This window comes from Echiichthys vipera (genome assembly GCF_963691815.1).
Source record: "Echiichthys vipera genome assembly, chromosome: 15".
NCBI classification, from domain to species: domain Eukaryota; kingdom Metazoa; phylum Chordata; class Actinopteri; order Perciformes; family Trachinidae; genus Echiichthys; species Echiichthys vipera.
In genome coordinates this window covers 13,100,154-13,123,601 of record NC_139840.1, presented here as the reverse complement: position 1 = coordinate 13,123,601, position 23,448 = coordinate 13,100,154, and the positions used below count along the sequence as shown (strand labels likewise).

The following is a 23,448-nucleotide window of genomic DNA, read 5'->3' as shown; positions in this document are numbered from 1 at the left end:
ACAATTGTTGGGTTGACAAAAATACACACATGGCTTATTTCTCACAGTTATGCGCTCTAGGGAGACTTCAGGCTAGTGCCCCTTTAGCCCTCCAGTCCCGGGCCAAAAGCCCCAGCAGCTCATCTTCATCCTCCTCTTCCTCGTCGCTGGCATCTACCTCCATGTGTTCCTCTTTGCTGGGCAGAAGCTTGCTCTTCACAACATCCCGCTTGTCTCTCAGCACTTCAATCCTCTTGTAACACTCAATTTGTTCATCAATTTCGTCAATCTGTCGTTCAAGGCGGCCCTCCTCGTCGTCCTCCGCCACGATAGCCTCTGATTTTGTGTTCACCTGTCGTATCTCCTTTTGAAACTCGTCCCACTCCTTGTCCATATGATCTTTGGGTGCATCAACGTTGCGCACTTTAGCATCTCGCACTGGGTCGTCAAAGAAGCCCTCTGGTAGCGCCTCGGCTGTGTTTTCCTTCTTTTCGGTGATTTTCTCCTGCAGGTCTGCTTTGAGGATGGATCCTGAATGGGAGATGGCGGGTGTCGGTGGGATGGAGCTGTCAAAAAAGTCAGCAGGTAGTTCTGCAGCTTTTTGAGGAGGGACATTTGCGGTTCCCGCCTGTCCTGTCTCTTCTTCATTGTCGTCGTCCTCATCGTAAACTCCAGCCAGCAGACTCAGACCTGCAGATTTGTGAGTAGAGACAGCTCCCTTATCGCTGGGTTTCTCAAAGAAATTGTCGGGCAGCCCCGAGGACGCAGATTGGCCTGCAGCCGATGAGGGTTTGGCTTTCTTTCCGTTAACGTCCTCGTTTTCCGGGGCTTTCCTCTTCACAGGCTGAATCTGTGGTGCTACCGGTTGACTCTTCCCTTCCTTCAGCTCGGTAACTTTCTCTTTGTGCTGTTTCCCAAGAACATGCGCCGGCCACAGCAGCTCGGACTTCACCTGAACATTACACAGGCTACAACTGAGGTGGTCGAGACTGTTGTATTTAGCAAAAGGAGACTCGACGCGCTTCTTGTCCGTTGTTTTGTGCCTTTGTTTCTCTCTCATTAAACGCCGCAGTTCCTCCTGATTCACAACTTTCTTCCCCTTCTTTGAGGACGCCATTCTTGAAAACAACGCAGCTCGTTAGCTCCCTGGCTATTAGCTTGCGACGAAGTAAAACATGCGTCTCATGAAGATGACATAAACTGCGTGAACTCGCGTTCAAACTGTGAGTCGTAGAACAATCTCGCGAGATGAAACGAAAGGACGCCGTCTATACAAAATAAAGTCAAAAGTAGGAGGACTGGAAATAAGAAGGAACTCCAGAGAACAGTAGTCGTAATTATATCGTTGAACAGTACAATACACTTTATGAGGAATGAGTGTCTGATTTAAGCGACTGTAATTTAGGAGAGGAAACAGCTGGACCTGACATCAGTCAGAGAGAAGTGTGGAGCAAACAGGGATAGGTTAAGGAAGAAACTTGGGGAAAGGGCTGGGATGGAAATTAATATTAACGATTGATAAAGCAAAGAAGAAAACTGTAAAGCCTAACGTGGGCGCAGATGTGCTGAAGTCATTCAAAGCAAGGGCCTCTACACTTCCTGTTATCTTTAAATCCTATAGCCCTAAGAAAACATTGTTTAAATGTTCTCTTCTGAGACAGTGGTTATTGTTTTTCTAATTTTCTTTTACAATATAAAGGTTTTTGTTGAAGTGCCTTGGTCATTTAAAAAAATACACATGCTAGTACAGCAGTGGTATAGCCACAGTGGATATTTTATCAAATTCTGAGTAACAATATTTCAGAATAAATAACTATTTATAATCTGTTCTCTAATTTTGATCTCCAGTGCACATGTTTATTGATTTGTCTTTCTATTTCTAAGTTCAATTACATTTTATTTACAGTGCCAAGTCATAACAACAGTTATCTAAGGACGCTTTACAGAGTAGGTAAAGACCACAATCTATGACTTATTTATGATTTACATAGACCCAACAATTCCCCCGTTGAGTACACAGTGGCAACGCAAACCTTTCCTTTAACAGGCAGGAACGTTGGACAGACCCAGCTCTATGGAGGGCGGACATCTGTCTGCACTGGTTGGGAAGGAAGAAAAGGAGAGAGAAAGAGAGAAAAGACGGACAGATGGACAGAGAGAGACAAATACAGACAGAGAGACACTTCCAGAGATGCAAGCAACCACAAAAGTAACAGTAACTATTTTATATATATATATTAATGTGAGTATGACTTATTCGTTATGGAAATTAATATAGTAGAATAGTAGAAACAAGTACAGCTATGGTGATAAAATATGACAATGATAATAATTATGATGGTAAATAGGATCAATGATGAGTAGTGGTAATAACAGCTGTGATACAATGAGATGTATTACCGAGGATGTTTTATGGCTATACATTTATAATCTATAAAATGTATGATAGTATATAAGTTAATGAGAAGAGTACTTTGGCTCACGCTCCATCGTAGTGGGTGGCGGTAATGTGCCTTGAACGATAGTTAGCACCCGCCATTAAAACAAAGAAGAAGAAGAATCTCGCGAGATTTGCCACTATGGCTCTTAGCAGCTCAGACGGTTTGTTGGTTGTGCCGTCCAGTCGAGCATTGGTCCAGTCCGTCTGAATTTTGCCGCAAAGCTAACTGAACCGATAGCATTTTAAAGCGTAACGTTATATCCAAGGAGCGTTAAAGACAACTATGTAGTCGTTTGTTATTCGTTTTAATTCTTAGCCGTGTGTTAATTTAATTTGTGTGTGTTCTGTTACGTTTAGCATTGTTTTCCGTCTCAACGCCGCACCCACCGTATTCTGTTTTGTTTTATTGTGGGCTAGCTCGGAGCTAACGCTAATGCTGGCCGTAGAGCAGCAGGTGTAACGTTATCTGAATAACGGAGGGCAACCGGATATGTACTAGAAAGCATCGCTGCTGACTTCAATGGCCGAGGAGCTCATTTGAAATCATATTTGACTCAGTTCTGTGCCATATATTATCCACTGTGTAGCCCAGTAACGTTAACTAGTTCGCCTATTAACGTACTCTAGTCACCATGACAGGTGAGAAGATACGCGCCATGCGAAAGGACCACAACAACAAAAACCCGAACAAAAATGAGGAGATAATGGACACGTACGATGAGACTTCTAACGGGACTATCCCTAACGGCACCAGTAATCATTTCAGATCCAACAAGGCTTTTCAGAAATCCGTCAAAACCTCGGCACTGCAGCAGCAACAGCAGCTCAATGCAAACAACATTAATGGTAATCCATCATCAGTCGGCACCATCGTCAATGATAACAATAAGAACCCGATAATTCTGACAAGCGAGGACTTGGAGTTTCCCGTTCACGAGTGCGTGTTCAGGGGGGATGTGCGTCGGCTCTCCTCTCTCATCAGGACCAATAGCATCTCTCAAAAAGATGTACATGGTAAGTGTTCTGCTATTACATTACACCACAGATATATCTGATCATTTGGAATTATTGATGTTAAATAATATTTAATTGTACTGGTGGGATCATTTAATGTGCACTGCAATTTCCCAGCTTGGGATCAATAAAGTATTTATAGTCCATTCTATTCTTTCAGGGAACACACCTCTTCACCTGGCTGTGATGATGGGCCAGAAAGGTAAAAGTGGTAGAAAAATCAAATTTATTCACTGGTCTCAGTGTGAGCATGGGAAGTGACACTAAATCTGCTGTCATTTGTCATAATATGGTTTTATTTAATTTGACATCCTCATTAAGGCCATTTAAAAAAACATGTCATTTCTGCTGCCATTTTAGGGGTAGCCTCCAGACTCCAGCACTCATCATGTCTTGTCAGACCACATCGTATAATGAGAGCATAGTGTTGAGTATAGCGTAGTAGTTGTCTTGGCGAGATCCACATAGATCACCGATGACATTTAATTCAGCCAATTTATAAGGAAATGGATACTTTGTTTAACAGTTTAAATACTTAAGTAGATTATACGTATATAGCGCAAAATAACAAATTAGGGCTTTAAAATCTGCACAGTATACAACACACTCTGTCCTTAGACACTTCATTTATAAACTGCAAACTCCACAGAGAAAAAATGTAATTAATGAGCTTAATTTACTGAAAAATATGCATAATGAGTTCACAATGAGTGTGTCATTATACTGTATAAAGATCAGTAGTCAGTCAGTTTAAGATTAAGAAATCTCTATCCTTGGAGGGAAATTTGTCTTTGACTCCAATGCTGTCACATAAAGCTGCTATACATAAAAACAAAAATACAAATGCAGAAAGTGCATACATATAGACCACAGGCCACATATATCAAACAGAATACAGAAAACAGTGCAATTCTCACACACACACCCACACTGTCCCTCCCCGCCCGCTGTATAACGCCATGGGTCATGGTAGTACTGTTGCACAGTTTGTTTGGGCCTGGGGGCATTTAGGAGCCTTATTGAGGTGGGCACAAATTAGTTTCTAAAGCGGTTCAGCCTGCAAGTGGGGACTCTGTAGCGTCTCCCTGATGGTAGAAGCTGGTACTCTGTGTGCAGAACATGTGTCTGATCAGATAGTAATTTCTTAGCTTGTCTGAGCACAGACTGCTCATAGATGGACTGCAGGGGTAGCTTTTCAGACCTCCCCATCACCTTCATAGCAGAATGAATCAAGCGCCCATTTTAAACACTTTTTATATTTGGCATGGCTGCTAAAAAAACATGGAATAAAATAAAGCTGCAAAGATGAATCAATTAGTTGTTCACTATTCAATTAATTGCCAACTATTTTGATAATCAATTTGAGTATTTTTCAAAAGTCTCTGATAACAGCTTCTTAAATGTGAACATTTTTACTCCTTTACTCCTTCCAAGACTTTGAATTATGGACAATAGAGACATTTTATGATGTCACGTTGGGCTTTGGGAGATACTTATTGATGTTGTTCACCATTTACCTACTTTTTACAGACCAATCAACTAATCGAATAATAGAAAAATGAATCAACAATGAAAATAATTGTTAGTTGCAGAATAAAAAGTGTTGACAATAAACAGAATGGAAAACATGTCGATATAATCACATTTAGCTTTAATATAATTATAATATGTTTTTCTTTCAGAATGTGCCCTCCTACTGCTCGCCCATAATGCTCCTGTAAAGATAAAGAACGCACAGGGATGGAGCCCTCTAGCAGAAGCCATCAGCTATGGCGACAGGCAAATGAGTAAGTTATGTTAACAGCTGCTCTGAACAGCTGTCTGTTGTCAAAGGGGTTTTTCCGATTTGAATGAGTTTGCAGTAATCTCAGTGACATACCTACAATTATACACTCACTATCAATCAGTTAGGCTCAGTGATGCGTGTCTGACGGGTCAATAGATTTATGACGGCTTCATAGTATCAGGTTTAGTCTTTACTCTGCTTCCTGTATGAATGCTTATATTGTAGCAGTACTGGTCGATGTAAGTTTTGTGGTTGTGGTGGTGGAAGTATCATATTTGGTTGAAGTGTTCAGCTTTTTTAAAAACAAAATCTCAGTGTAAATTCAATCTCTAGTCTGTGCTTTGCAGAACTATTTCCTGGCAGTGTGTACAGATTTTTCAGATACTTCTGTACAGAGTTTCTGCAGTCATACGGGGGATCATTTGTATAGCCCACAGCTAAAGTCCAGTCAAATTGCAGAGAACATCTCAAGACGGCCTAAGAAAGAATGACACATTTTTAGATTCATTTTTAACTGATAAACTCTAAAAAGTACTACTTCTATATTATGGTTGATAATGTGTACATCATTGACAAATTGTAATTTACTTCATTCATCTTTTTACAAATTTTCCAAAAAGGCAAAGGGGGCTAGATATAGTTTTATAGTATAGTTGATATATGAGTGAGCGTTTCATGAGTCATTTCATTGTTTAAAGACAACTAGCCCGCAGGTCCAGCTAAAAAGCTAAAGGTTGGGATTTTATCGGAGCACTTGTCATCCAGATGGTCTGGAACGCAGCCTGAATGATGGCTTAGTGTTAGGAAGCTCTGTGTTTACAGCCTGGTCACTGCCCTGCTTAATGCTTTTAGATCAGACATCCAGTGGAAAAAAAAGTCAAATTACACGTGAAAGGCATCAGCTAATGCCTTTGGGATTTATTCACTGCTCTTTCCTTTTTTAGGTGTGGTGTTAATTTTGTATAAAGATAATAGAAAAGATAAAGGGCAGACTTAGTGTCTAGTAAAAGGGCTGTATACTTAATCATTAATCTCTGTTTTTTTGACAAAGCAGAGATGACAGATTTCTGTTATTGCTATTTGGCTGGATAGATAACTATGAATTCTCAGTATCATCTTCTTATACAGCCTGTGACGGAGGTTGTTAGGCCCGGCAGTTTGAGAAATGACCCTCAACCTTGTTAGTATGCGTCCTGACTCTCCGTGCCTGCTGTGGCAGGCTGGCTTGGGACCGCAGTTTCTCTTTGAGAAGGTCACACCACTCAAGGGTGAAGGGGATGCAGAGAGGGGGCTGGGTACATTCACACCATTAGCAAGTACGTGCAAAGAAATAGGCATGGAGTATTTAGATTTCGATCTTTGGGTTAAATAACATGCAGCACACAGCTGGCTATCGCTTACACAAATGTATTACAGTTTTTCATGAAACACTGCAGTCTCGTCATCAGTCACCACCTTTTAGCTTTTACATATGTGCACATTGCTTCAGCAGCTCGTTCACCGGGTGTCTGCGTGTGCAATGACGAGCTGCAGCGAGTGCCTCATCAGCGCTTCTCTCATCAGTCTTGTCCATTCTCAGCCCCCACCCCCACCCCCCCAGGATACAAATTAGATATGTTGCTATGTCTTGGTCCGTCCGGTATTATTTAGCGGTTGACGGTCAGCCTGTGAGAAAAGGAGCTCATCGTATCACTGCTACTAATGCTTGTTATAACACAAATATTTCTGGGGTAGTGATGCTTCCTCATGAGTTTGTGTAACAGTAGCATCCTATTAAAATCTCAGTCAGCCCTTTACTACAGTTATGACATCTGATACCAATATATCTGTGATTAGAGAGATCGGCCATTAATATTTCAGTCAGACTGTAGTTGGAAACGCAGGTTGTGTAGCTTGTTTTTTATCTATACCCAAAGCTATATAAAGACTGAATGTACGAGGCATTATCCAAGTGTACATTTTTGTAACTTTTTTCTTTCTCATGCTCGCTTCCCAGTCACAGCAATACTGCGTAAGTTAAAGCAGCAATCCAGGGAGAGTGTGGAGGACAAGAGGCCAAAATTACTGAAAGCTCTCAGGGAGGTGAGGATCACACTGAACTTTTACTGTTTTCAAAAATCTCCTTAGGCTTCGATTTGCATAAACAACTTTTGCCTGTCCTTGAGCATGCATATTAACTGGTGAAATGCATAATGTGAAATCTTCACTGTGCTGAACTTTTCTCCTGACCCATGCATGCATCAGCTGAAACCTTCATTTAGACTTGTGTGTGGTTTTTGTAGCTTGGTGACTTTTACCTGGAGCTGCATTGGGACTTTCAGAGCTGGGGTGAGTTTTATATTTCACACAAACACAAGTTGTTTATATACCCTATCCTTTAACATTATTACATCAATAATACTTGATAAGACCTGCTTTAACTTGAAATCACTTTGTTGAGGTCTTCTGAGTTGCTGAATTGGTTACTCTTACTTAAGGATTTTATTAAAGATAGATGTGTATTTTTCTTTGATTGTCAATACAAAACTTAGAGGAAAAATATTTGTTGTTTACACACTCTTCTGTATTTTAGTGCCTTTGCTGTCCCGGATGTTGCCATCTGATGCTTGTAAAATCTACAAGCAGGGACTTAATATCAGGTAAAACTGTCTTGTATGAGAAACTAATTCACTGTGCGTTTTAAAGCAGCAAATGGTCGATATCCAGGTCGAGGACTTCTTTTAGATCCAAAAAGTAGGACAAAAGCATCCTTACACACACTCTCTCCTCTCTCTTGATTTAGACTTGACACCACACTCATAGACTTCACTGATATGAAGTGTCAGCGCGGAGATCTTAGCTTCATTTTCAACGGCGAGGCTGCACCCTCCCAGTCCTTTGTGGTTCTGGACAATGAAGCAAAAGTGTACCAAAGAATACACCACGAGGTGAGCGAGTGGTGCAACCAGGACCCTGTTACACACATCTCATCAGTTGATTCATTTTTTTAGTAACGCCTCATTATCTTTGTCCGTCCCCCCCCCCCCCCCCCCCCCCCCCAAGGAGTCAGAGATGGAGACCGAAGAAGAGGTTGATATTCTGATGAGCAGTGACGTCTACTCTGCAACTCTTTCCACCAAGTCCATCACTTTCTCTCGCAGTCAGATTGGCTGGCTGTTCAGAGAGGATAAAACAGTAAGCTTTATGGGACAAACCATTACTTAAACAGATTACTTGAAACATCATAACACACAACAACATAGAAAGACAATTCGGAAAAGAAAGATATATATATATATAAACATATATAAATATTATATATTCTAATGAGCTTTATTCTATTGTAGAAGGAAAAAGAAAATGTTCCCATATACTCAAACATTCCCCTTGGTGCTGCCAGTGTCATTTATAACACATTTCCCAGTTCATTGCCTATGGAGGAGTTTCAGATTTTCTACTTGATGACATAACACATTTGAGTTTTAGCACTCTAGTTTTTGGATCTGCAAGTAGACAATGAGATGTGAGTAGTGTGAATTATTTTTGTTTATTTTTTTCCCTTCTCAGTTTGTTGAATTTGAATAATTTACTGAAGAGAGAAAAGTATCTAGTTTTCAAAAAAATACATACACAAAATGTACTCTTATCAGCTTTATCTAATGCAAATAAAACATCTATCATATTTCTCCATACTGCCTTTGCAGCACAGTCTTGAGTCTTTTGCACAATGAATCTGAAAGACTTGTGTGTACCTAATTGCTACATTCTGTTTTATAAACTTCTTTTTCTATGGGGATGAGAGAATGAGGGAATTTAAATGGTTTGTCTCCTGAGAAGCTAGTGGAGTCCTACCCTTAAGCTGCACTGTGGCACATTTTAAGAATTCAGCTGTACTGTTGGTTAATTAATTCACAGTGTAACTCATGATGAAACACCAACATCTGCTCGTTTTCTGTACAGGAGAGGGTCGGAAACTTCCTGGCTGACTTCTATTCAGTGAACGGTCTGATGCTAGAGTCACGGAAACGGAGGGAACACCTCAGTGAGGAGGACATCTTGAGGAACAAAGCCATCATGGAGAGCTTGAGTAAAGGTGGCAGCATCAGTGAACACAATTTCGAGGTGAGAGACTTCATCTACCCATGGTAAATATTAACGGTACCCGAAAAGACTGAACATGCTGCTGAATGATGCTCTCTTGTCCCCAGCCCGTGAGACGGCAGTCCCTCACAGCCCCTGCACCCAACACAATTTCTTGGGAAGAGTACATCACTGCAGAGCAAGGAAAGTGAGTGTCTCGTGTTTCCTTCGATTCGTCACAATTAGGAATTAGTTACAAGAAATTCAGTATAGACCCAGGTGTTCAAATCCACGTCAACCACCAAGAATAAAGAAGCAATATGTCTCTGTGTTTATCTGTGTCTCTTCCAACCTTCAGGCCACCTCATCTTGGGAGAGAGCTTGTGTGTAAAGAGAGCAAGAAGAACTTCAAAGCTACTGTAGCCATGAGCCAGGATTTCCCTCTAGGCATCGAGTCGTAAGTACATCCCTTCCTCCTCAGATCTATTTACAAAGCTCTCAGCTCAGATTGATCCTGGATGAGTACTCTTGGGCTTTTTCGAAAAAAAATAGTAATGCGGAGATGAAATAATTCAGATCAGATAATTGGGCCAGGTAGACACTGAGGGCGCACTCACACTGTCCTTCCGTACCGTGCCCAAACAGGTTTTACGGGTAAAGCCTAGTTTCTTTGACCAGTGTGAGTGCAACCGCTCCGCGCCTAGCTGCGGCCAGCTGGCCGACCACGGCCCGTTTGAGAAAGGTGGTCTTTTGTAGAGCGTGTTTGCACATGTACAAGCACGAGCGTGCACACGTATAAGAGCACGAGCACGAGGCCTACGGCGGCTCTGACGTCATTTTATGTGCGCCTGTTCGGACATAGAATTAAAAAAAAAAAAAAGATGGTTCATCATGTTGATGTGATGCGGAGGTGGAGTGTTTACTGCAGATTTGGTTAGATGAAAATATTCAAAAACAGTCAGACAAGACGCACAAAAACTCCGGGTCTATGGAAAGATTTGTAAACAAAGCGACGCATCGCGATGACGTCAGTCAATGTGTGTGACGTGTTATGACGTGATGACGTATGGACAGGCAAGAAGCATTTGCCGAGGCCCAGGCAGTGTGAGTACAAACGGGCCTGGCCAGCAGGGGGAGAGGGAGGGGGGGACAAGTACCCTAAAGCCCGGGGCACAGTACGGACGATGTGAGTGCGCCCTGATTGTTTGGGGGGAGCCACTGATGTGATGATTGCTGAATCAACAGCACCACCATGTGACAAAAAAACATCAGTGTTTTGGACCACTGAGTGCATTAAGAAGGACGTCATTGTTGCTGCTGCAAAAAATATGTTTTTTATCTTTTGCAGCCAAGAATGGTGTGAAGTTTTTCTTCAGAACTCGTGATCATGTCAGGGAGAAGAACAAATTACATCTGAGAAAAGAGGGTTTTTAAAGGATAAATGCACTGAGTAGATGAAGAGGCAGGATTCAAACAGGATATGGCTTTGTGTTTGCCTGTAATGGGTAACAGGCAGTGCTGTAATATAGAACTGGGACATAATGTAGTAAATTGCTTTTCCTCCTCTGCTGAATGAATCTTAATGGAGCTGGCAATAAAACCCCACCCTTTATAATGGCTAATGGTTTTTTAATGTGATTTATTTTCCGCTCTTCGCATTCTGCGATTTGTAATGTTAAAAATATGTTGTACTTACTTCTCTTATACTGTTAGTTTCATGTTTTTAACCACCCAAAAGAGACCAATGCTTGGATTGTAGAGACATTCATTTGTTTTGTAGAGAAATAATACTTTGTACTTTCATGTTGCCTGGTGGTTTTAAGTCTCAGTCCCACTAGTTTTTATTCCAATCATTTATTCATCTTTATTAACTTACCGGGATGGAAAGTGAATGTAATAAACTACTTGTGATATGACCAGTTTGTCTGGATGCAGAGAACTAGGATTCTGTCCAAGCTGACCTATCAGGATACAAATGATTCATTTCTTCCAGTAGTTTCCAACCTCCAACAGGTCACAAGATAAAGCTGAGGGTTGGCAAGATTATTAATGTGCTAACACACATTAAACTGAAATGTAAATATGTTAACATTATCATGGCAAGCATTTTAGCATGGCGTCATTTAGTACAGGCACACAGAGCTGCTGGCATGATTGTAGATTCTTAGTCTGGTTTACTGACTTCTCTTGTATCTATGCTCTTTTATTATAAAACACTGAAGTCTATTCAAATGAAACAAAATAACAAGGGGACATAAGACTTTAGTTGAACTGCTCATAAGCAGCTGCTGACAAGGGATCGGAAGTAGATATTTATTTATTATTCCTTTTTATGGTTTTCTTTTATCATGCACGTTTACAGTCCTGTTCAAGTGTGGAAAGAGACTGAAGTCTGAACCAAGATTCTTTTATTAACTTGACATCACAAATAGCAGTTTGACCATATATCCTTATTGTTCAGATTTCAGGAAACGTCGGCAAAGAAAAGACTGTGAAAGAAAACTGCTGACTCACTCTCCTGTGCCCCCAGGTTACTAAACGTGTTGGAGGTCATCGCCCCGTTCAAGCACTTCAACAAACTCCGGGAGTTCGTTCAGATGAAACTTCCTCCCGGGTTTCCGGTCAAACTCGGTATGTGTCGACCTGCTGCAGCGTTCCTGTGAGTGGGCGAGCTTGATGGGAGCAGTCAAATAATAACATGTTTTCTTCTGGTGTTTTCTGCCTCGCAGACATCCCTGTCTTCCCAACGATCACAGCAACCGTCACCTTTCAGGAATTCCGCTACGACGAATTTGAAGAGTCTACTTTTTTCATCCCAGCTGAATACAAAGAAGATCCCAGTCGCTTCCCCGACCTCTGACACGTCTGACGCAAACAGGAAATGACCAGCAAGCTAATGTGTTTGAGAAGTGGAAAACAAAAAAAGAGGAATGATGTGTTGTTTTATTCTCAGTTGTAAACAAAAAAAAAAAAAAAGGGAACTGGTCTTACTGATCAGTTATTGTTCGTTTTTGCTGATGGATCCAAAGCAAATCAATGCAAACAGATGTAACTGAGCGCCATCTAACATATAGATGCATATCAGCAGTTGTTTTCTGTGAAATGAGTAATAGCTTTCATTGTACTCTCTGTTCACCACCTGAGCAGTTATATGCGCTGCTGTGTTCTGCTGTTCTTTCCTGTGGAAGCTGTCAGAAGTTACAGACTGGACTCTTCATTATCACTGTTTTAATATCTACTCTTGTCTTATCTCATCTCCAAGGACTGACGACTAAATTCTCATTCTTGAAACAGCACTGACACCGTTACCTGTAAATAGTTCACGTCTCATCTGTAAGGCATAAGATCAACAATCACAAATATAACTATATCCTCAGACTGAGCTTAATATTAATTTATAAATGATGTACTATATACATATTTATATGTATAAACTCAAAGGAGTAACACTGTGTAGCAATACATTTCCAGTACGCAAGAATGTTTTTGACCAGCTGGGAGAAGGTTTAGCATAAAACCACATTCTTAACAGTTTGATCACCAAGCCTTTTCCCCCTGTGCAGGATGCAATCTCCTGTGTTTTCAGGTTAGCTCATGTTACCTCTCAACCATGTTTGTCGTGATAGTATGAAATCTGTGCTCGGTGTGAGTGGATAATTGTTCTAGGGCTGCAACTAACGATTGTTTTTCATCGATTAAGCTGGCAATAATCTTTTAGTCAACAAAATGTCAGGAAATAGTGAGACATGCCCTGATTCAGAGCCCAAGGTGACAAAAATCCAAGGCTATTCCATTAAGTGTATGTCAAAGATAAAGCATCGAATCAAAGAAGCTTGAATCCAGTAAATATTTGTTTTTTTGCGTAAACAAAATGACAATTAAGCGATGATCAAAAGTTGTTGCGGCTCTAAATTGTACTGTACCAAGGGTTGTTGTATGTGCGTTTGTGTGCGAGAGAACCATGATGGAATATCAGGTCAACTGTTCTTAGTTTACTACTGCACTGATATATTTAAGGCATGCTATGGCTGTGTTGGCCGACTGGATCACATGCTTAAGCTACATTGTCAGAGCGTTTGTTACATTACCTGCAGACTTATTGGTTTCAACACTTTGGAACACCTTTTAGTGCTTATAAAATCTCTTTGATGGTAGTCTGCGTATATTTCTCCTTGTTCTTTTTAATCCAACTAAAGCTGTCAAGTTGATATTGTTGGATATCCTGAAACTGTCTGGGTGAGAAATAATCTAATCCATTGAGTTGTCTCTGGCTTCAGCTAATATGTACTGCAACCATACCTACTTCACTTCCCTTTAAATAAAGCACCAGCATCATGTTTCAACTAACTTTGTGCAAGTATAATAAAAAGACAGCACTCCATGTGAGGCTGTCAAATAGTGCTTTATGGCAGTATTGTATTTTTATGACTCTTCCACTTTTACAAGGTATATTGTTTCTGGTTAAGGGAATGTCCTCTTTGATTAATCTGCCAATAACTTTCTTGATTAGTTTTTTAACATATAAAAACAATGAACAATGCCAATAGTCCAAACCCCCCAAATATTCAGTTAACTATTTCTTAAGAAAAGGAAAATGTGCATTTTTTACATTTGAGAAGCTGGAACTTTTCATTACTATAATGGATTCAGTTCAATCAGAAACCTAACAATTGTTTCAGCTCGTCTGGTTATTGTGTTCATAAACAATGTCTTAGTCTTGGTTCTCCAAATAAGACTTTATTATAAAAGAAATTCTTGATAAAACAATCAACACTCTTAAATAACAAGAAACAAATGAAGTAATGGTTTTAAAAAGGTTGGGAAGAGGCCTGAACACTAAACAAAAATGTAAGAGATACAATATATGAAAAAGTGACCTGAAAACCAGACAACACAAACTCAAAAAAAGCAAAGCAAGCCTACTTCCAGTTTAAACAGACTATGTTTGTAGAGGCAGAAAGCATATGGTTACTTTTTAAAGCAATGTGACGTCTTCAGGCATGCTTTGCAAAAATGACAATTCTGGATTGTACATTTGCAAACAGAGCCAACGAATCTTTGTGCAAAAAAATCGATGGGTTTGACGCTCACTTCACATTCTAGATTTACACCAATGGGGGGGCGGGGGTTGTAACTTGCACACAACCGAAACAGGGGTAATGATGGACAAAGAAGGACGGACCGATTATTCGCTGACGTCCATGTCCTCTTCATGGTGATCGTCAGCTCCGTTAACTCTCGCCTGCTTCACAGACCGCGCTGTGCCGTTGCCTTCTACAGACTGAGGAGACAAAGCAGAGTCGTCAGAATCCTTCCTTGCCGCCCTCTCCTTCTCACTGTCGTAGCCTTGTTCTTCTTCATCATAATCCCTGGTAATCTGTGAAAGCAAACCAATGGATGTGACATTTTAAAGCCCCAGTCTGGCTTACATCAGAACAGCACTGCACAGTGTGTAAGAATGAATGGCTGTTAAATATACTGTACGGACCTTGACATCCCCTTTCTCTCCGTCCGATTTCCTGTCCCGCTCCCGCTCTCGTTCTTTGTCTTTACTTTTCTTTTTCTTGCTGGGGGAGCGTACGCGTTCCTCGCGACTGTAATCTTTATCACTCTTGCGGTCCCTTTCCTTGTCCCTTTTCTTTTCCTTCTTGTGTCTGTAGAGGGGGGGGGTTCAGGTGTGTAATAGATGTACCCACATCACAAAAGGATGTTTAGTTGATTTTTGGTTTCCTCAGAAACTTACAATTGGCATGCAGCAATTTGGAATTATTCACAAATATGTCACTCTTACCTTCGAGGAGGAGATGGAGTCTTCCTTTTAGGAGGAGATCGGGTATTGCTTCGACTTCTCCTGCGTCTCCTGTGTAGCAGCACAGGACACAAAGCTGAGTACTTGAAAACTGAGAAGATATGTGTATATATAAGTTTGTTTGCCCTCTGTCTGAGCAAATGAGAGCCTTTGTTGTACTCACCTGTCCTCACTGCGTGACCTCCTGGCTGTGCTGTAGCTTTTAGGTGGCGTTTTGGATTTTCTTCTCCCTGAATCGTCTTTCTTCCTATCTCTAGATAAATTTCATCCAAGAAATTTGATTTAACATCTCAGACAGGGTCAGTTACATATCTAACTATTATGGAAAAACAGCAGGATTGAGGTAAAGCAACCGCCTACCTGGATCTGCTTGTAGATGGCTTGCTTTGGTCTCTGGAGTCAGTGTGTCTCCTGCGGGGGCTTTTGGAGCGCCTCTTGTTTCTGGAGTTTGACCGTCGCCGTGATCTGCTCCTGCTTCGCCTGCAACCAGACATCTGGATCGTTTAACTTTATTCTCAGATAACAAAAAGCTACTATATCTAAAGCTCTTCAGATAATTCACAGTAGTTATCACCTGTGTCTTGAACGTGATCTGGATCTCTTCTTTCTGGACCTGGATCTGGTACGAGAGCGCTTCTTTTTGCTCTCCTTATCTGCAGGACGGAAGTAAACAGAAAGCTCAGTATTTTCAAGGTACAACATAGAAATGACCTAAATAGGAAAAAATGAATTATGACTGTGTAATAACACATTGAAAACAAAACAGACTTTATAAAAGTCCTTTAAACATTTGTTGACTCACTTCCAGGTTCAATAGCAGCAGAAATGAGTGACTGGGCCTCTCGGACTCTCTTCATAGCCGCTTCGATTTCTTTATTTGAGGAGTCAGCCTTCAGGCTTGCACTGAGGTTTAAGCCTGCAGCCAAAGGATTCAGCCTGAACAAATGAATATTAATTAGCACCAACACATCTACTCCGTAATTGAAAACTGCATTTAGGAACAAGGAGTTTCTTTATACTGACTTACTTTGGATCTGCCATGAACTTTAACAGCTGATCAGCAGCCTGTGAACATTGAGAAGAAGGGTAAAGGTTTGTCTGATCACATAATACTGCATATTTAACTTCACAAGTTACTAGTCAATGTCATTCCACAAAACGCCTCACCTGGGCATTCATATTGTGTCCTGGGAATCCAAATGCAGCCATTGCATCCATGTTCGGAACACCGAACGGGTTTCCTCCCATCTGCAAAAAAAAAAAAATAAATAAAACATACAAGCTTACAAAGGAGCTTGTTTTGCCAGCCTATTGTTGACATCTTACATGTATGTGTATGTACTCATACTGGTGTTAATATCATTATTTTCACATTTTGACAGATGAGGCCATATATTCACTCTTTTAGTTCACCATCACACAAAATATATCACCGCCAAATAACAACTATTTTCAAAAGTAAGAACTGAAAAATGAAAACTCTTTCACTACACCCACCTAAAGAAATACTAATTTTCTCGTGTTTAAAAAGAAACTCAAATTCCCCAAAAAATGACCTTAAGGTCAGACTGTTTTGTCAACTGCAGTTTCCAATATCAAGAATAAACTTTAAAACTTTTAAGATAATATGGACGAGAAGTCCTTAAGGTAACATGAAGACCATGCGATATAATCAGAAGCTAAAAGAACTGCTACCAAATCGACTTTGTATCTGAACCAGAATCTCTTTATTGGGGTGAGATTGTTTAGTCAACCAAAATAACAGCAGTTTATCTATGGACATAATTTAATGTGGCATGACAGCCGTTATTCTGCATGCCAACAGCAGATAAAATATTATAATTATAAATAATCTGCAGCATGATTTTCTGGTAGAACTCATGGCACACCGCTGTGTTGTAATCCCTTTTTTTCAAATTGAAATTTTAATATTTTTTAAAGGTCATGCATACAATATTTGTATACATACATATACAACAAATATTCCCCATATTCACTTACATGTGGATTGGACATGGGATTGGGTGTTGGAAGAAGTCCTCCTCCTGGCAGAATTCCTGCAACAGCGTTTGCTGGCGCCAACAGTGACAAAGCTTTAGCCTCATCTGGAATAGATCCTACAGGAAAATAAAAGCACGCATTAGGAGAGAACGACATCTTCACCCACATCAACTACAGAGAAGATACTTAGGAAAAGACAAAGAAAAAAAAGTCTTCACACTGCAATTCCTCAAATGAGGTTCAACAAAATGGTTACCTTACAGATCAGAGTTCCCTTAATTCAACATAATCATTGCAGTGACTTAACTATTGCTGGAATATATCACACTACTCCAATGAACACTGCCAAGAATATATCACCTGAACGTGTTTTTTAAGTCATGAACCAAACGTTAGCAAGCACAGCTGCTTCTCCAGTTGGTTGAGCCCCCAATTTTCATTAAGACGCTTACTGAAACAAGCGACTCACGCTGGCGGCTTCGCTACTAAAAGCACACAGAGAAAAATCGAGATACAAACAACAGAGAGAATTTTAGGGATTTGGCAAGAACACTATACAAGCTATCAGTGTTTACTTACCAAAAACACAAATGTCAGAGCATAATGTGGCATGTACTAAATGACAATAGCAGAATTCAGGTTGGGTAGCGTGTCTGCTGTAAATCATTATTCTGGTATCCTTACCTGCCATTGCATCAATCAACCAAAACTCTGCCACCCAGGATGACTTGGTTTTATTCATTTTTGCTACCACAGACCAATTAAAATGAATTCTATCAGCTATATTTGCACTATGCCACTGATTGTATTTAAAAATGGTCAGATTTAACAAATACACACCTCATATTCATGTATAAGTAAATCCAACCCCAAAACAACTCTTTCACAAAAAAGACATGACCTAAATACGGACACACAAAAAATGAAAACATTCAAACAAACGAGCACACTGAAGAGAGAAATTGCTGCAGGAGACAAAACTGTTGGATGGTATTTTCAGCAGGGCCTGGTATACAGGACTGGCTGAGCCAGGAAAAAGAACTGTAAAACACAACAACAAAAGAAGACCACTGTTAAAGAGAATATATTTTACCAGCACAGTGTCATGTTGGGTGGGCATCTTAGACAACTTCTGATAAGATGTAGTATGGCTATTATATAAGATAACCAAGCATTGACTAGTGTTCCTTTGTTAAGTCGCAAATAGCTGCTCACATATGAGTAAGTATGTGCAGTGTCAGCTGCCTGTGTATTGTGATTATTAACACCCAGCATATTTGTAAAGGCTTTTACCAACCAAACCCAAATATGGGATAGCCCTTCAAAGCTTATTCTTTAAAAAGTTAAATTACACATTTTATTGGATAAGGCTGGCAATATTACATTTCTGGTTATTGTCATTAATACTGTCTGCTCTCAGCCACAATCCCATTTGTTATCACTGAAAATAGGAAAAAATAAACAGGTCACAAATATATAATTTCATTTTTTTTTAATAAAAGACAAAGTGTCTTCCTAAAACAAATGGGAACTGTAATTTTCAGCATTTCCTAAAACAGGAGTAAAGCGCATTTGTGGGGACTATATTCCATGGCAGATTAATAGACATTTGGTGTGCCAGCAAGTATCTAAAGCTGCAAAGTTTTATATTTTTACATTTTTTTAGAAGATTATTGCCAGCCTTATCTGTTAAGGAACAAGACTTGGCAGCATTCAAAAATATTGCAAAAATAATGCAAAATGAGGATTGTTTCAGGCTACGTCCCCAAAATCTGACCTTTATACTATGAACTAAACTAACGAAGAGATTAATTAGACAGAAGGAAATAGAAATTGAAGGCAGAGAAAGAATAGAGGACACAAAAAGAGCAGGGTGGGACTTGAATGCTTGCTGGCCTTTGTAACTGTCTACAATCCCCTGTTGGCAGGCAGAGGACCACTTTCAGCCATCCACGAGGGGCTGCTTTTGCCTTCTTCACTACAAAAATCACACACACACACATACATACGCGCACACACACACACAAATAACAGAGAGAAGTTTAACAGAGGATAGTCCAATATGGGGGAAAAAATAAAATGCATATGGTTAAACAATTTCACTTCACTGTGGCGCCCACAGCTTGGGAATGTTCAACTCCTAGTCTGTAAAGCAGATCCAGGTAAACTGTGCTTTAAATACAAAATATTTTTTTAAGCAGACACATACCGCTTGATATGTAATTGCCCAAAGGAAAAAAATCCAGTTTATCAAAAGAATTGCATTATGGTGTTAGAACAGGTATGGGATTTGCTACTAGAGTATACTAAAAATCTGAAAACCAAGGTCTGCTTTTAGCACTTCTTATAGACAATGGAAGGGAATGGCTTTACCAGTATTCACAGAAATGATCGTAAAAAGCTCATATAAATAGACGAAGGTGACAAATGGGATATGTGACAATCTTTTTACTCTTACATGCTCACTATTCATGTCATTCAATCAAGGACCAGTCATACACAGAAATAATAATGTGACAAACCTTCAGCAAACGGGACCACAATCAATGCTCTGTCCACAAACACGGTGTTAGTCAGATGTTGAGATACGCCAACAGACTCTGGCTCCTGGAACTTCACAAAGCACACCCGCGATGTCACTGGCATCTGAGAATCACTATTGAAGAAGTCACAAATGTTACATTAAGGAGTATAACATTACACATACTGCCTCTTGACAATGTACTGGAGTCCAATCCTAACCACATGAATCGTTATGCACTGATGTGTGGATATGGCATATTCACAAATTAATGTGAAATAAAAGCATTTACTACATCCCTCAAATCAGCATCCACCCACAACGCTGCTATAGTGAGCCTGCCTTGCCTGCTGGCGAGCCCCAGGGCCATTAGGGGGCCCTAAGGAGTCGCTTGCCTTTTGATGTTTATATATTTTTTTAAATAACTAAAATGTGCACTTTTGAAATAAAAAATGTATTTCACAATATATTTGTTGGTGTCAAATTATTTACAACATAATGATGATGAACTCTGGTTCGAGGGGCCCCTTGCGAATTTTTGCCTAGGGCCCCAGCAGACTCTAGCATCGCCTCTGAACTAAATAATACATTAAAATGTCGATATTTAATATGTATAAACCCAAACACAAAACGTATGCGTGTTACACAAAGGCTAATCAACCCGTCGAATTTATTACGTTGACCGTAATAGGTGTTAGTTTGTTATTATTGGGTACGTTAGCAGCTATTCCGGTTAGCATGTTAGGCCTAAACATCAGGTTTCTGTTCTACAATGCCGACCTGTTTAAAACACGTACAGCTAATAATAACTTAACTACCATTAAAGTAAATGGACAGATAGTGAACTCACTCTGGTGGAAATAACTTAAGTTCTTCGATGGTTCCTAAAAACCCGAACAGTGTTCTCATCTGCTCCGATGTTGTGCTCGGAGACACATTCGTCACCTGGACCACCTTCGTGGTGTAATTCATTTTCCCGAGTAAAAACCGTTTGAATAACAACACTACCGTTTACAGATGAATTTAAATTAAAGTCTCGGTTATCCTTTAGTTTTTTTAACAGCTTGTTTGTGGGTAATACGCGGTCTAGATGTGCTAGCTATCGACTAACGTTACGTCAGCAGGCTGTAGTGTTTCGCCGCCATATTGTAATTCCCGAACATTGCGCATGCGCATAGTCGAACGGCGATACTACGAAAACAACGTTGATACTTCCATGAAAACAAAAACGACACCATCAAAAAATACTCCTTTATTATTTGAGACGTCAGACCAGTGGTGGAAGAAGTACTCAGAGTTTGTACATTAGTAAAATAAGTAAAACCCCACTTTAGAAATGCTCTTTTGAAAGTCAAAGCCCTGCATTCAAAATGTTACTTAAGTAAAAGTACAAAAATATTAGTGTCAAAATGTACTTACATTACAAAAAGCACTCATTACGCAGAATGGCCCATTTCAGAATATTAGATCATAATTACTGATTCATGTAAATATCACTTTAATGTTGCAGCTGATAAAGGTGGGGCTGATTTTACTGCTGTGTAGCTTATCTACAACAACAATCTACAACATAATCTGTATATAATATTTTGTATCAATAATCTTAACCTGTAGGGTAACTAGTAACTAAAGTTGCCAAATAAATGTAGTGGAGTAAAAAGTACAATACCTCCTCTGAAATGTAGTGGAGTAGAAGTATAGAGTGGATTAAAATGGAATTACTCAAGTAAAGTACAAATACCTCAAAACTGTACTGAAGTACAGTAGGCTACTTTAGTAAATGTATTTAGTTACGTTCCACCACTGCCACATACAATATTTTTTTCTTATGTAGGATCATAGAAATTTTGGCTACAAATTAATAAAACAAAATATCTCATCAATTCCAGCTACTATCTCTAGAGACAATGTTACATTTGGTATGATACTGAAAAACAAAAATGATGAACTCTGTTGAAGTAATGTATACTGCAATCATCCCCCAATTTTACTTTTTTATTAAATGAATTTAAAATATACGTCCTTAAAGTCCTTAAAGTCCTTACAGTCCTTAAAATTGAACTTACTCTATAAGATCAAATGAATTACACTTGTATGTTGGATCCTCCTTTCTATTGATATTACAGTTTTTTTGCATGTTCTCCCCGTGTCTGCGTGGGTTTTCTCCGGGTACTCCGGTTTCCTCCCACAAGGAAGGTTAATTGATGACTCTGAAATCGCCCGTAGGTGTGAATGGTTGTCTGACTCATTTCGTCTCTATGTGTGCCCTGTGATAGACTGGCGTCCTGTCCAGGATGTACCCCGCCTCACATCCGATGTCAGTTTGGATAGGCTCCAGCCCCCCACGACCCCGACAGGGACAAGCGGTTGAAGATGAATGAATGAATGAATGAATGTATACTAGAAATGCTTCCTTCGTAATCCATTCCTAATCCTGTTAAACAAAATGTCTATCTTTGATTGCAAGGCTATTGTGCCATTTGACATATGCTTTGTACAATTTATTATTATTATTAATATATTATTAATATATTACAATTTTGATCAATCTCATATAATTGCAAAGCAGCGCACACAACAATGATACTGTGTTGGAAAAGTTTAACCTGCAACCAACCAACAGAGGTCTCCCTTTCCTTTTGTAGATTAGTCCAAACAAGATAGTGGCCACAGAGGCAAAATCACAGGGCACAATGAGTAGTCTACTGTTGAGATGTGGTTGAGAAGCCCCAGAAAAAAAGTGAAGAATGATTTTGAGTTAGGATTGTTGTTGACAAACTGTTTACAGCCAGAGTGACTGGAAGTCATGCATGTTTGTTCCACTGTTACAACTGGTGGGGAAAAGGGGCATTTTAATCTAATCCTCAATTTGGATGTCCTGGCTGTGTTTGGATGACTGAACTCTGTGTTGTCACACTTACTGGGTAGTTTTCAATAACTGACCCTTTCTTTCTTATTTAATAGATTATTATAAAAATGTTATAATTAAGGTCAGCCCAGATGCATTGGCTGGGGGTGCCACGTCACAACCTTGGCTGCTTTTGGTGAAACTCTCTCTACTAATTGTTTTGGGGGGTTTTAAAGGAGGAACAATGCAGCGTTTGTCCTCAGGCTATGTTGAGCATAATCCTTACACCTGGATTATAGTTGGATTGAGAAAAGCAAGTTAAGGCAAGATCAGACCAAAGAACCAATGTCTAAATGTCATCCAATTAGCATTGTGTGTTTCTGTTATATTGTAATGATAGCAGTGAATATTCCCTGTTATTGTTGTTTTACAATAGATTCTCGCCACCGTGCTATTTCAGAAAAAAGAACATTATTTAATCTTAAAATAAATTAAGTTAACTTTAAAATCCAAGTTAACTTCTGTTGATGTTTTTTGTAGCCCTACAAATGCATCAGTGCTCTGAAATACCCTGCGCTTAGTGTGACTCAACATAACTATAAAGCACAACAATAGATACAATTGAAAAAAAAATCACATGGCAAATTGCAACACATGTGCCAGTTCTGTGTAATAAAAATTCTCTGTCATAAATCCGGTTTCAGAGGGGTGGTCATTCAGTCACCCAGCAGAGGATATCAGTACAATGGGATTCTTGTTCATGGTGAGACTTGATTGGCTGGGAGAAAAGGTTACAGCGCAGATTTTGGGTCACTGTGAGGTGGACTAAACAAATAAATACCCCATGTCTACTGGGAGACCAGAGACGTCCAGTTCAGAAGTGACCAGACGTTTTCTCTAAGAGTTTGCTTTGTGTGGCTCCAAAACAAGAAAGAAACATGGTCAGCCGGTGAGTTTCTGACAACTGTATTTTCTTCATTTTTACCTCAGA

At 39.8% G+C, this 23,448-nt stretch overlaps 3 protein-coding genes across 5 annotated transcripts; 1 reads left to right on the top strand and 2 right to left on the bottom strand.

Annotated features, from left to right (window-relative positions):
- znf830 (zinc finger protein 830) lies at positions 1 to 1,140 on the bottom strand. Its single transcript, XM_083928457.1, has one exon. The coding sequence runs from the start codon at positions 1,094 to 1,096 to the stop codon at positions 68 to 70; it is 1,029 nt and encodes a 342-aa protein (XP_083784583.1). The 5' UTR covers positions 1,097 to 1,140; the 3' UTR covers positions 1 to 67.
- A 1,459-nt stretch (positions 1,141 to 2,599) lies between these two features.
- LOC310957988 (ankyrin repeat domain-containing protein 13C-like) lies at positions 2,600 to 13,600 on the top strand. Its single transcript, XM_083928759.1, has 13 exons — positions 2,600 to 3,433; positions 3,594 to 3,635; positions 5,116 to 5,220; positions 7,216 to 7,301; positions 7,502 to 7,547; positions 7,792 to 7,858; positions 8,002 to 8,146; positions 8,262 to 8,393; positions 9,159 to 9,320; positions 9,407 to 9,486; positions 9,637 to 9,735; positions 11,809 to 11,909; positions 12,008 to 13,600. Exons 1-13 carry the CDS (start codon positions 3,052 to 3,054, stop codon positions 12,136 to 12,138), a joined length of 1,578 nt encoding a protein of 525 aa, XP_083784885.1. The 5' UTR covers positions 2,600 to 3,051; the 3' UTR covers positions 12,139 to 13,600.
- A 395-nt stretch (positions 13,601 to 13,995) lies between these two features.
- On the bottom strand, positions 13,996 to 20,744 carry LOC310957756 (serine/arginine-rich splicing factor 11-like). 3 transcript variants are annotated; one of them, XM_083928470.1, is made up of 12 exons: positions 20,460 to 20,744; positions 19,611 to 19,744; positions 17,089 to 17,204; positions 16,255 to 16,335; positions 16,115 to 16,152; positions 15,890 to 16,023; positions 15,662 to 15,740; positions 15,448 to 15,567; positions 15,251 to 15,340; positions 15,070 to 15,138; positions 14,767 to 14,932; positions 13,996 to 14,655 (listed from the first exon to the last, which is right to left on the bottom strand). In XM_083928470.1, exons 1-12 carry the CDS (start codon positions 20,579 to 20,581, stop codon positions 14,464 to 14,466), a joined length of 1,341 nt encoding a protein of 446 aa, XP_083784596.1. In that variant the 5' UTR covers positions 20,582 to 20,744; the 3' UTR covers positions 13,996 to 14,463. The 3 variants fall into 3 exon arrangements, with proteins under 3 accessions (XP_083784596.1, XP_083784597.1, XP_083784598.1); XM_083928471.1 differs by having other exon boundaries at positions 13,996 to 14,559; XM_083928472.1 differs by lacking the exons at positions 19,611 to 19,744; positions 20,460 to 20,744 and adding an exon at positions 17,449 to 18,894.
- Positions 20,745 to 23,448: the final 2,704 nt, after the last annotated feature.